This window comes from Lolium perenne, chromosome 5, assembly GCF_019359855.2.
Source record: "Lolium perenne isolate Kyuss_39 chromosome 5, Kyuss_2.0, whole genome shotgun sequence".
Lineage (NCBI taxonomy): Eukaryota > Viridiplantae > Streptophyta > Magnoliopsida > Poales > Poaceae > Lolium > Lolium perenne.
Genome location: NC_067248.2, coordinates 123,339,107 through 123,354,185, shown reverse-complemented (window position 1 = coordinate 123,354,185; position 15,079 = coordinate 123,339,107). Strand labels below are relative to the sequence as shown.

The following is a 15,079-nucleotide window of genomic DNA, read 5'->3' as shown; positions in this document are numbered from 1 at the left end:
GTATGTACTTATCGAATCTATCACATCCGATCATCACGAGATGCTTCGAAACGATAAGACTTGATAACGGTGCTACTAAGGATGAACACTTTATTATCTTGAGATTTTAGTGAGAGATCATCTTATAATGCTACCGTCGCGATCTAAGCAAAATAAGATGCATAAAAGGATTAACATCACATGCAGTTCATATGTGATATGATATGGCCCTTTTGTCTTTGCGCCTTTGATCTTCATCTCCAAAGCACGGACATGATCTCCATCATCTTCGGGCATGATCTCCATCATCGTCGGCGAAGCACCAAGGTCAATGGCACCGTCTTCATGATTGTCCTCCATGTAGCAACTATTACAACTACTTTGAAATACTACTCAACATGAAATTTAAAGACAACCATAAGGCTCCTGCCGGTTGCCACAATACAATAATGATCATCTCATACATATTCATCATCACATTATGGCCATATCACATCACCAAACCCTGCAAAAACAAGTTAGACGCTCTCTAATTTGGTTTGCATATTTTACGTGGTTTAGGGTTTTCGTTATAGATCTAATCTACCTACGAACATGAACCACAACGTTGATACTAATGTTGTCAATAGAAGAGTAAATTGAATCTTTACTATAGTAGGAGAGACAGACACCCGCAAAGCCTCTTATGCAATACAAGTTGCATGTCGAACGAGGAACAAGTCTCATGAACGCGGTCATGTAAAGTTAGTCCGAGCCGCTTCATCCCACTATGCCATAAAGATGCAAAGTACTCAAACTAAAGATAACAAGAGCATCAACGCCCACAAACCATTGTGTTCTACTCGTGCAACCATCTATGCATAGACCTGGCTCTGATACCACTGTAGGATAACGTTGCATAGAAAACAAAAATTTTCCTACCGCGAACACGCAATCCAAGCCAAGATGCAATCTAGAAGACGGTAGCAACGAGGGGGTATCGAGTCTCACCCTTGAAGAGATTCCAAAGCCTACAAGATGAGGCTCTTGTTGCTGCGGTAGACGATCACTTGCCGCTTGCAAAAGCGCGTAGAAGATCTTGATCACGATCGGTTCCGGCGCCACGAACGGGCAGCACCTCCGTACTCGGTCACACGTTCGGTTGTTGATGAAGACGACGTCCACCTCCCGTTCAGCGGGCAGCGGAAGTAGTAGCTCCTCTTGAATCCGACAGCACGACGGCGTGGTGTCGGTGGCGGTGTAGAAGTCCGGCGGAGCTTCGCTAAGCTACGCGGGAAATATGAAGTGGAGGAGCAAAGCTAGGGTTTGGGAGGGTGGCCGGCCACTCAAGGGGGCGGCCAAGCTATGGTCTTGGGGTGGCCGGCCCCCTCCCTTGGCCCCTCATTATATAGGTGGATCCCAAGTGTTGGTGTCCAAGTCTTCGAATAAGACCCGAAACCAAAACCTTCCATAGGAGGGGGCAAACCTAGCCCAACTAGGACTCCCACCCAAAGGTGGGATTCCCACCTCCCATGTGGGGGGTGGCCGGCCCCTATGGTGGAGTCCACTTGGGACTCCACCCCCACTAGGGCTGGCCGGCCATGGAGGTGGAGTCCCTTGTGGACTCCACCTTCCTTGGTGGTTTCTTCCGGACTTTTCTAGAACCTTCTAGAACCTTCCATAGAACCTTCCGCGACATTTTATTTCACATAAAATGACATCCTATATATGAATCTTATTCTCCGGACAATTCCGGAACTCCTCGTGATGTCCGGGATCTCATCCGGGACTCCGAACAAATATTCGAACTCCATTCCATAATTCAAGAACTACCATTTCAACATCCAACTTTAAGTGTGTCACCCTACGGTTCGAGAACTATGCGGACATGGTTGAGTACTCACTCCGACCAATAACCAATAGCGGGATCTGGAGATCCATAATGGCTCCCACATATTCAACGATGACTTTAGTGATCGAATGAACCATACACATATATTACCAATTCCCTTTGTCTCGCGATATTTTACTTGTCCGAGGTTTGATCTTCGGTATCACTCTATACCTTGTTCAACCTCGTCTCCGACAAGTACTCTTTACTAAATGCCGTGGTATGTGGTCTCTTATGAACTCATTCATATGCTTGCAAGACATTAGACGACATTCCACCGAGAGGGCCCAGAGTATATCTATCCGTCATCGGGATGGACAAATCCCACTGTTGATCCATATGCCTCAACTCATACTTTCCGGATACTTAATCCCACCTTTATAGCCACCCATTTACGCAGTGGTGTTTGATGTAATCAAAGTACCTTTCTGGTATAAGTGATTTACATGATCTCATGGTCATAAGGACTAGGTAACTATGTATCGAAAGCTTATAGCAAATAACTTAATGACGAGATCTTATGCTACGCTTAATTGGGTGTGTCCATTATATCATTCACACAATGACATAACCTTGTTATTAATAACATCCAATGTTCATGATTATGAAACTAATCATCTATTAATCAACAAGCTAGTTTAAGAGGCATACTAGGGACTTCTTGTTTGTCTACATATCACACATGTACTAATGTTTCGGTTAATACAATTCTAGCATGATATATAAACATTTATCATAAACATAAAGATATAAATAATAACCACTTTATTATTGCCTCTAGGGCATATCTCCTTCACTATGCACCACCGCGGCTCTTAATTTTGTTATTTATTTGAAAAACAGATATGACGATTTCAAGAATCTGATAGACCAGTAAAATGAAGAAAATCATATACATATATTCCTAAATCTTGAAAACCAATTTTAGGAAGTAGCATCTAAGACTAAAAATGGAGTAGCATTCAATTATGAGAACCTTAAACGGAAAAGGAGTCAAATACCATGGTAGAAAGTAGAAACAACTTCAGGGTACAGAGTTTAAAATAAACCAGATACACTGTAGTAACACAATAATGCATGGAGATAAGCTTTGCCTGATGCATTATAAAGAATAGAAACAAATAGGCGACATCTTTACTATTATATTGGAGTTGGGGATGGTGTGTCACTTTGACATCAAACATTCAGAAGATCCTAGCCGTCCATCATCTAAAAATCGCCCATCAAATCACGTCCAACATCACACACATTTATTGCAAATCACGATTCATAAGGAAACAAAACCAGCATGCATTGGCAACATCATAAGGAAGCTATGGTGACCATGGTAATTATTTAATACACGGTAATTAATAGAATTAATGATCCACCGAATCAGACAATCTTTACTATTATATTGGAGTTGAGGATGGTGTGTCACTTTGACATCAAACATTCAGAAGATCCTAGGAGTCCATCATCTCAAAAATCGCCCATCAAATCACGTCCAACATCACACACACTTATTGCAAATCACGATTCATAAGGAAACAAAACCAGCGTGTGTTGGCAACATCATAAGGAAGCTATGTTAATCATGGTAATTATTTAATAGACGGTAGGATCAATGATCCACCGACCCAGAAAATCAACAGATTTGATCTGTTGGTAAAAGGAAAGGAATCATTCCTATTTCGAGTAAATCCTTTGCAGCCGCCCCGTTCAGTTTCCCCATCTCTCTCCTCCTTCCCGGTCGTGAGCTGCGGGGCGGTGCAAGGACAGGAGATACAAGGCGGACGAGAGCCAGCAGGGCAGGGATCCACAGTGCTACGCGACAGGGGAAGCACCCTATGTCGATGGAAACAACGACAAGACCACTTGCGGGAGCGACGACAATGGCCGGCCCTGCGGCTCCGGTGTTGCATCGACGGCGATGGCGTGTATCACGGGATAATGGGAACCGGCATGAGATGCACTGGGGCAAACTTCTCTCCTCGATGATTTGATCAGCTTACCGGCGTCGCCGACCACCGCTCATCAAACAAATAAATTGCAAGACGGAGCTCGCCCCTGAACTCTGGAAGCTTGGTATTCCTTCTTTTTCTCTCTACCTCTCTCATGGCGACAGGAAACACAACAATGGAATTGGCGGCGAATTCATGTAGTGGAGGTGGGGTGGCGGGTCGTCACCGCCACCGTATCGTGGGTACATCCTAGGAAGCATCAGCGCCATAAGTTGGAGTCAGGCCGACGTCCACGAGAAGCAGTCCTCGTGGAGTTGGGGTTGGACGACGACTTCTGGAGCCACTTCATACTCCTGCTCGTCTGGTATGGGCCTCATACACGACAATCTTTATATACTCCGATTATTATTAGGTGTCTCCAATTTTTGATGGTGATCACACCGATCCTGATTAGCAGACTACACCGAAGAAAGTTACTTCAAGGTTGTTGAACTGGCAATAGGACTATTGTGTCTTTCACCTGCTATAGAGTACTTTTTTTTCTTCTTTCTGGAGAATGACTAATATATCTCCCATATGTCATTTATATTTAGTGGTAACGCGATTGCAGTGACCAATAATGAAACAATGTCTTTGAACTTCAGGATTTCTTTCCGTGTATTTTGTATCTCCACGATACTAATATTCTCTTTATTGGAAAATGATTTTTTCCGTATGTCCAAATCACATAGAAACCCATCTACAAGTTTTAACTGCAACAATTAACTGAATTTTGAAATCCCTTAATGCGGGAACCAACCATCTAGCAAAAGTAAAGAAATTATAGGCTGAACCAATCATCAAGCACAATCTAGGATACAGGTGCTCCCTTTTTAATTGCCGGTGTGTATTTGTGGAGGTATTATCAAGTTTTCGTATCTGACTCCATGTCGATCACCTTCCAGAACATAGAGCACAATGTAAGCGTAACCGTACCGTCTTGTCGTAAGCTTAATTGTTATAGTACTAATGCAGGTGGGTTTTGAATTATGGATCGGGTGAAGTTTCACAATGATTCACTTAATTCAGGTTGATATATGTCCAGTTTGTGTTCAAAATGTACACATTTTTCCACTTTTTTTTGTCTTTCCGTTTATGAATACCGGTATCCACAACCATTATCATTAGCACACTGACTGTGGTAATTGATTGCACTATTTCATGATTAGCAGGTATTCTCTTTTATGTGTTCTACGTACTAATCCATCTATTTATGATAAATTATTACTTTTGTTATTGGGTGTTGTACATATGTTTGGTTTTGCTAAACCATCTGCCATAATGGTGATTTTTTGTTTTTGCTTTGCTTGATAATGTTCTCTGCAAGGCCTAATCCGAAACGCTTTACATGAAGCAGAGCTGCAATAACACAGTGGATGGTCTACAAAATCTTCTTTGTTCTAAATCCTAATTCAACGTTGCTCTACTTTAGTTTCAGAGAAGAAAATCATGCTCCAACTGGAAAACAGCCCCCATATTCTGATAGTAAGTTTGGTTTCTCAAACTCTGCATACTGTTTGCATTTTGGGAATTGCTGAAAATGTAAACTATGTCTGCACATATACACTGCGTATCCAGTGCCAAGGTTACACATTTATGTTGGTCTTACTTGCCTTGTAACCAAACTAACTGTAGACTAAAGCTAATGAATGGTTGGTTTATTTTTATAAATTTTCTTTCTGAGTTTTTTTTGTCTACCAAAGCTTAACATTCAACAAAAAAATAGTTCTATTTCATTGTTCTCCTTTCCTTGTATGTCTCTTTGTACTCTAGATACTCTTGTGTCAAAGCCCATTGTGCCCAAATATTCTAATACGCTACATGGTCGTGTTTGTGTAAGTAAGAAACTTGAAATGTTTGATTTTTTACACAACTGATTTGGGCAACGATTGTACATATATCATCATTTGGTACTTCAGATGGCTTCACTTAGCACCTTTAGTAGCTTTGATGGTGGTGGAGAATAGAGTGGAAATATTTCCACAAATCGTAATCAGAAGAGTTTCTTGGTATGGAGCCACTAGCAAAGTTGGCCCTAAATTCCTAATTATTCCCATTTTACTCATAATTATTATCGTCTCCCTCATTCTTAGCGTCAAGTGGCCCATCTATTAATTTATTTCATTTTTATATTTTCTTTCATCAACACATGATGCATATGATGGAGATGGTTGGTTCAGCCTATAATTTCTTTACTTTTGCTAAACATGATTGGTTGTTAAGATTTATATATCCCAAATGATTACTATTCTCTTAAAAAAAGGTCACGGTACTAAATATTTTATTACTTCAATGAAAACTGGTGATTCACATTGCATGCTATTACATCCCCCTCCCCACCCACGCCCACCCGTGTCGTAGTTGGAGGAAATTTTTGTGGCGAGGATGTTGCGTGCTTTAGCACACATGTACATGTACTAAATCTTAGAATCAAGAATGAAAAAACAGTCAATCCGTCATGTTGTACGTATATATCACGTAAATCTCACATCTTTGATTATCGAGAGGACTCGAATAAAATTCCCTTTGAGAAATTAACGGATCATGGATTTCAGGTACGCAATAGACATGAGAGCTATTGAGTACACCGCTGGGTGTGAGTCGCCGCTAGAAGAGCAGCCACACCATGAATCCAATGACGTTGACAATTATTGAAAGTGAGCACATAACTCACTGCATTGTGTCGGCATGCCCATGGTAGACGCCGCCACTCTGAAAGAGACTAAGGAGGTTCAGTGTGGTAAGGATGATACATGGTGTTGGTTGGTTTCAAATGTTCCTATTTTGTAAGGGAAGAGGCAACGGAGAAGTGGAATGGGGTAGAGGGTAATGGTGCTCGAGAGGAAAAGTAGGATCTCTGAAGTGCATCACTAACGACGAGGTGAGTGGAAGTTATAGGTAGGGCCAGAAATGCCAAGGAGTGAGACTGCATGAGGGTATCATAACTTCAAGATGGGGGAGGGTACTGAATCTGCAAGTCCACTGGTTGAAGCCAGAATTTATGCACACGGAAGGACAATGAGACAAAGTACGGAAAAAAACACATACCACCCTTTAATAGAAAAGACAATAAGTAATAATTAGTTGGTCTAGATTTTGTCAAAATATACATTAAGCAAAGTTGCATCTTATATTATATTAAACACAATGATATTTCATGAGATTTATGTTTACACGTGGCCTAAGAAATTACGATGCCGTAGCAACGCACGGGCATTCAACTAGTATAAAGAATAACCTTCATACCAAGATAACACCTTTTCGAGGAGAAATCTGCTCAACGCTACAATACAAACTTGGAAGCGATGAGCAGCAATTGAATTTCAGATTGAGTACAGTAACCCCAATTGGAAGCAAATAGGAGAGAATAATCTTTAGGAAAAATTGGTTAGCACTACTGTACAAGTTCGGGGTTCAGAGTAAATACATGACATTAAGTACATTTCAATCATAGAACACCTGGATGACAAGATTAGTTAAACCAAAGATATATTTGTCAACTACTCAACTATAACTCTATTTCTCAGTCCACTGTTGATCTCCAAAAGCAATGACACCTGAATACAAACTCCAAAGAGAAAAATGATAATTGACATAGCATACTCAGAGCCATTAGACATTGGAATAATAATCTAATAAATGAAATATTCATGCAATACAGATCACATGTCAAAAACAAACATAAGTACTTACTATGTCACAATGATTCTTTTGATTCCACGAAGGCCCATAACTACCAGGACACTAGGGATTCACCCAAAGTCACCAAGGAATAGGGGCGAGAGGTGCCGTATGGCGACTGGCGACATGCCTGGGACTGGCGACATGCCGATCTTCTTGCTTTGATTCTCCATCTGCTTCCTCTTCAGATCAAATTTCTCTTGCTTTCTCTCTTACTTGCTCAACCCCTCACGATCTGCTTCTTCCCCACCGTTCAATCTCTCTATCTCCTAGATTTCCTTCACACATAAAAATCCCCAAATCGTTTCTTCCCCAAATATTCTTCCTCTGATTTGTCCCATCAAATCTGCTGTCCCCTGATCCGTTTCAATCCGCCAAAACGCTTCTCTACAACCCCCTTGTTTTTTCTGATCCTTTGCAAGCAGATTCACCCAATCATCTCAAGGTTGTGACTAGTCTGCTGTGTGTCAGCCACCATATTGGTTAATCAACACCAGCTGAGAGTCACGGTAGGAAGGCCGGATTCAATCTGAGGACTGGCTGTGCAAGCAGTCCTGGGCGAAGCTCATCTTGTGTAGCACCCTTCTGAAGTTGTGTTTCCGTTCGAGTTCCAGAAGCTAGGCGGACTAGAGCTGTGATTACAGGCGTCATGAAAGCCATTGGTTGGAACTGCAATGGCATGGGGAAGAGCCTTCGCAGCGAGAAGATGTGCTACCTGGCGAGGATGATTTACTCCACAAAAGCTCAGATTACCTTCGCCTCCGAAATAAAATCCTCTAAGGTAAATTCTTCTGATCTGGTTACTAGGTTTAACTTGGCACATAGCATTGTAGTTCCCTCTCGGCGGCGCTCGGGGGGGGGGCTTTGGCTGATGTGGACTGACGATATTCAGGTTACTATTCACAATAGTAGTTTCCATGTGATTTTAGCTACTGTAGTTGTTACGGCTAGTAATCAGAAGTTTGGCTTAGTTTGTATTTATGGCGACCCTTACCATCGCCAAACTATTCAAATTTGGGATGAAGTGGCTGCTTTTGTGTACGATAACTCTAAGATTCCTATGCTATGTTTAGGCGATATGAATGATCTCTTGTATGATATGGAAAAAAGTTCTCCAAATATTAATCGCTCTCGTATGCATGCTTTTAGCTCTTTTATCAAAGAATGTGGTTTATTTGATTTGGGTTACAGCGGTCCGGCCTATACTTGGACAAATAAGAGATTTTCTTCGAAACCCACTTTCGAAAGGCTTGACAGATGCTTGGTAAATGCTGAATGGTGTGCTGCTTATCCTATCTCTAATGTATACAACATGCCCATTATTCATCGACTTAGTGACCATGCAGCTATTTTGCTATCTACTGATGGAACTGTTCGTAGGATTAAACGCTCTTTTAAATTTGAAAATTGGTGGATTAAAGAACAAGATTTCCAGGATCATGCTAAATCTGCCTGGCTCTCAACTATGGATAAACCTTTTTCGTCTAGGACTAACCATCTTGCAGGTGCACTCAAAATTTGGTGCAAAAAGAAAAAGCCATTACAACAGGAGCTCAACAATCTAGAAGAGCAAATCAAAGAAATTCAAATGAAGCCACTAGTTAATCAAGACCACAATCTAGAGGCATCTCTAGTCACAAGGTATGAGCAGACAATGACTAAACTAACTGACTCTTACATGCAGAGAGCGAAAAAACAGTGGATTAAGGATGGTGACAGAAATACCTCTTTCTTCCATCATGCCATTGTCAAAAGAAGAAGAAGGAACACCATTGTTTCAGTCAAAGATGAAAATAATGTGCTACAATTCAGTCCTGACAGAATTAGCAACACCTTTGTAAATTACTTCAGATCCATCTTTGCCTCTACAAATGCTAACATTGGCAGACCTTTTACTGGGACACAGCCGCTCCAAGAAACCCAAGACTATACATATTCCATCCCCGACAGCCAGGAGATTTTGGACACACTAAAAGAAATGAAGAGGAACGCATCACCAGGACCTGATGGCTTCAATGTAGAATTCTACTTGGCGACTTGGACATGGATTGGGCAGGATGTGGTGCAACTTGTAAGGAACTTCTTCCAAACAGGTATTATGCCAGCCCATATCAATGATACCCATATTGCTCTTATACCGAAAAAACTTGTTCCTTCAGTTCCTGCTGATTACAGGTCCATTAGTCTTTGCAATGTTATATATAAAATTATTGCAAAATGCTTAGCTAATAGGCTTAAACCCCACTTGCCTGATTATGTCCATCAATCTCAACAAGCTTTTATAGAGGGTAGGCGTATCAGTAACAATGTTATTATTGCTCAGGAAATAACTCATACTTTTGCTCTTAAATCTTGGACAAATCAAGCTTTCATGCTTAAGATTGATCTTGCAAAAGCGTTTGATAGAGTGGAGTGGAACTTCATAGTTGCTGCCCTTTCACGAAAACAGTTGCATGGCCATTTTATAAATTTGGTTTATGCTTGTGTTTCCTCGCCGACGTTTTCTGTGGTTATTAATGGCCAACCTTTTACGAGATTTCGGGGTGACAGAGGTATTAGACAGGGATGTCCCCTGTCTCCCTATCTATTTGTTCTTGCTATAAACGAATTATCCATTGCCTTGCAAGAAGCTATGTCCACTAACTCGTTTGCAGGTATAACCCTTGGACCAAATTGCCCCTCTATACACTCTCTTTTATTTGCAGATGATTTGTTAGTATGTGGGCAAGCTACAGAGCAGGAAGCAACTCGTATGAAGGATATCTTGCACGAGTTCTGCATGCACTCGGGCCAAACACCAAACTGGAACAAATCTGGTATTATCTTTAGCAAAAATGTTTCTTCCTCCACCATCCATGCAATAAAACAAATTTTTTCGGTGCAAAATATTGATAGCAACTTTATCCATCTTGGCCACCCTCTTATTCTACCTGGCAAGAACAGAACATCAGCTTACAATTTCATTTTTGACAAATTCAAATCCAAACTCACTACGTATAAAGTTGATAAGCTCTCTCATGCAGCAAGATTGGAGCTTATCAAATCTGTTTTTGCGTCCATACCGGTCTACTACATGTCCAACATTCTCTTCACCAAAAAATTTATTGCTAAACTCACGGCTATCATTCGAAACTTCTGGTGGACAGGTGTTAGAGAAGAAACAAATTCAAAAAGTCTTTGTTTGAGAGCCTGGAAGGATATATGTACTCCAAAGAATGAAGGAGGACTAGGCATCAGGAATCTTCAAGCCGTGAACCAAGCTCTCATTCTCATGGCGGCTTGGAGAATAGCCGAACAACCAAATAATTTCCTCCATGAGGTGCTCAAATCCAAATATTTCCCAGACTCCTCCATTTGGCGCCCAAAACCAAATGTTCCAAAATCAGCCTTTTGGTCTTCCATAGTAAAAATTCTTCCTATTCTTAAAAACCATTCTTTTTACCAAATAACCCAAGGTGATATATCTATTTGGAGTAGCCCTTGGTGCAAGGGTTGGGCTCACATCTATGATGCTCTCATCATCCAATCTGGAAACTACGTCTACCCAGCCCAAGTGAAAGACCTTTGGCTTCCCAATCAACAAACCTGGGACTGTGAGCTTATTGACATGCTATTTCAGCAACCAATGGCGACTGAAATCAAACAAACACCAATCATCCAATCACCGGATAAAGATATTCTATGCTGGGAGTTAACCCCATCAGGTAAATGTAATGCTAAAAGTGCATATCGTGCTTGTCTTAAAAATTTGCAGGATACAGGAGAACCAACACCGAGGCAAGTTTAGCCAGCTACAATTCAACTTCTGAACCAGATATGGAAGAACAAACAACTGACCCCAAGAGTTCAGACTTTCGGATGGAGATTTCTTAGGAGAGCTATGCCAACAGGTGCTCGGGCTGGTAAGTATTCAGTGCATATCAGCAAACTTTGTGCTAGATGTGGTGTGCAAGAAGATGATGTGCATCTGTTTTTCACTTGTCCTTTTTCTAAAGCTGCATGGTTTAGTGCTCCTTGGTTCATTCGTTCAGAGAATCTAGTGATACATTGCAGCTCACTCACGGAAATAATTCTGAACTTTTTAAGAATGAATCACCCTCATGCTTCCCTCTCAAATATATTGACATTTATGTGGTGTATTTGGAAATCTCGGAACGATAATCTTTTTGGCAGGAAATCAGGAGAACCATATCAGATTCACCACATGGCGCAGGCAATAAATCAAAATCTTGAGATGATTGATGCACTGGGTGTTTTCGCTATACAGGCACAGGAATGCTCCAAAGCACCACATACTCTTACTTCCTCTATGCAGGTGCATGATCAGCCAAATCCTCCAGAGGTTCGACTACCAGCCTTTGGAGAAACGTTAAAATCTGACCAGATTATCAAGGGCTCGAAGATCTACACAGATGCAGCTTGGAAGACTAGAAAGGTCCCTGGGATGGCGAATAGAATTGCTACAGGCATTGGTATATATTGCGATCTACAGGAACAGAACAACAACGCAACAATTTTTATCCAGGCCTCCACTTCTACTACACGTTCAGTGCTACAAGCTGAAGCTACAGCTCTGCTGCTTGCAACAAAAATTGTCTCTCACCTTGGCTTGCAAAAGGTGACATTTTTAACAGATAATAGCTCTCTGGCAAAGGCTGCAGCCTCAACATGTGCATCAGGTCCACAAGTTTTTTGGGAGATAAGAAGCCACATTGCAGATTACTTACAGGTCACACAATCTCTTGATGCAGCAGTATTTCATATTAAAAGAGATTTCAACGGAGTAGCTCATAACTGTGCTCATCAGGCGATTAGGCAATCTTTGTCTTCGCCTATCTTCAGTTGTTCTAATTCAGCTCATAGGAATAGCCTCTGTCCCAACATCTTAATGCTTCAATCTTTCCCAATTCAGGGCTATGTAATACATGCTGTACAATGTCTATGAGTTGAATGAAATTTGGCGTCTCCGGCGCCTTCACTTGTTCAAAAAAAAAAAATTCTTTTGATTCCCCCAATTTGCATTGGATCGAAACAGAAAATGAAATGTGATGCCATGATATATTATCAGTCCATCGTGTAGAAGTATCACCTGAATTTTGCACGGGAGACTAATCAAAAGGAAACAACAGCGATTCAACCGTGAATGAAGAAAGTCATACAGACCATTCTTTTGGCGTGACGCCGCCACAGTGGGGAGAAGCTTGGAACCTGCAGGTTGTAAACGTAATGCTTAATTAGTCAAATATGCTTAAACCTACAACTGGAGATGAACACGCAAAAACTCACTCTATGTGTCGTAATACCCCAAAATTTCAAAACAAAGAAGAATCAATTTCCATTTATCAAAAATTTAGAGTCAACAAAAACTTGCCTATTTCAAAATATTTCCTATTATGTGAATGAATGAATGTTTGCTTAGGCCATGATTGTTTTGATAGATGAATTTGAAAGCCATTTTAAACTCAACACACTACTTTTTAGATCAAAGAGAAACAAAGCAAAAGAAAATAAAAATAGATACATATATGAGCAAATGGCCACATTTGCAAATATTAATCTATGCCATGTTTACTTGCTTAGATGGTTTGAAAACATTCATAAACTCAACATATTACCTCTAAACACAAAACAATACCATTGGAGTCAAAGAAAAGCAAAAACAAATAAAAAGAAAATCAAAAAGCAAGGCACATGTGATAATGGTCAAATCTGGAAAAGTTATCAGGATGCCTACTTTGAGCCTCTGTGGTAATCTTTTTTTTAAACTAAACCTCCCCATCTTTTTTCCCATCATCCAAGAACACACCAAGGTGATCACTTTGGAGTTGGCCAACCTTGCAGCCTTATAATAAGCATCCAAAGTGGCAACATTGAAACAGAATTAAGATCACCTCAATTTTGAATTTCATCAAACCAACCTCATTTTGCAAACCAATGCCACCAAGAGATGTCAAATAATACTAGAGTCACACCCATGAAATTTTTTGGTAAAATTCAATTAAATTTCTCTTGCGGCCATTTTGTCGAACACTTGGTGTGCACAAATCAGAGAAGTGCATACACTCTAAAAACCAGTGGGTTTTAGCCTAAACCATCACTCCATTTGTGATCATTAGTGTCCCCTTGCACCCTCTGGACAATGCCAAGCCTTGGCACCAATGATCACTGATGATCATCACCATGGCATGGCCATGCCGTGACCACCATGCCACTCACCATGCCATCCCTCTCTCCTCTTGTCTCTGGCTGACCTCACCATGTCCTGGAGCTTGCCCTCACTTCACTGACCCTGCTGGTACACACCACTGGCCAAGGAGAGGCTTTGCACGCCCAGCCCAGGACGTGCCCATGCCACCCAGCAACGACAGCGCGTGCACGGCCACGTCGACGCGCGCATGCCAGAGCACGGCCTCGCCCCGTCGCCTCCGTCCTCGCCTCACCATCAGCGCCCGCCCTGAGCCTCGTCACGACACCAGGAACCTGCCAGACATCCTCCCTCTCTCTCCCGTGCCCTGTCGCCGTTGCCATCATCGCCGACGACCGCCACGGTACCGCAGGACGCGTCACGATTCCCACTGCTCGTGACCACCGTTTTCTATGCGGAGACGCGCGTGATGATCGCCATGACGCTGTGAACAGCACCCCGTCCTCGCCCTGGACGCTCGCCACTGATACGTCTCCGACGTATCGATAATTTCTTATGTTCCATGCCACATTATTGATGTTATCTACATGTTTTATGCACACTTTATGTCATATTCGTGCATTTTCTGGAACTAACCTATTAACAAGATGCCGAAGTGCCAGTTGCTGTTTTCTGCTGTTTTTGGTTTCAGAAATCCTAGTAAGGAAATATTCTCAGAATTGGACGAAATCAAAGCCCAGGGGCCTATTTTCTCACGAAGCTTCCAGAAGTCCGAAGGAGAGACGAAGAGGGGCCACAGGGGAGCCAAACCATAGGGCGGCGCGGCCCCCCCCTTGGCCGCGCGGCCCTGTGGTGTGGGGCCCCCGTGCCGCCTCTTGACCTGCCCTTCCGCCTACAAATAGCCTCCGTGACGAAACCCCCAGTACCGAGAGCCACGATACGGAAAACCTTCCAGAGACGCCGCCGCCGCCGATCCCATCTCGGGGGATCCAGGAGATCACCTCCGGCACCCTGCCGGAGAGGGGAATCATCTCCCGGAGGACTCTACGCTGCCATGGTCGCCTCCGGTGTGATGTGTGAGTAGTCTACCCCTGGACTATGGGTCCATAGCAGTAGCTAGATGGTTGTCTTCTCCCCATTGTGCTATCATTGTCGGATCTTGTGAGCTGCCTAACATGATCAAGATCATCTATCTGTAATTCTATATGTTGCGTTTGTTGGGATCCGATGAATAGAGAATACTTGTTATGTTGATTATCAAAGTTATGCTTATGTGTTGTTTATGATCTTGCATGCTCTCCGTTACTAGTAGATGCTCTGGCCAAGTAGATGCTTGTAACTCCAAGAGGGAGTACTTATGCTCGATAGTGGGTTCATGCCTGCATTGACACCTGGGACAGTGACAGAAAGTTCTAAGGTTGT

General features: G+C 42.2%; 1 protein-coding gene across 1 annotated transcript; it reads left to right on the top strand.

The window, feature by feature from the left end:
* Nucleotides 1-8,161: 8,161 nt before the first annotated feature.
* LOC139831584 (uncharacterized) lies at nucleotides 8,162-11,385 on the top strand. Its single transcript, XM_071820883.1, has 3 exons — nucleotides 8,162-8,293; nucleotides 9,197-9,605; nucleotides 11,267-11,385. Exons 1-3 carry the CDS (start codon nucleotides 8,162-8,164, stop codon nucleotides 11,383-11,385), a joined length of 660 nt encoding a protein of 219 aa, XP_071676984.1.
* Nucleotides 11,386-15,079: the final 3,694 nt, after the last annotated feature.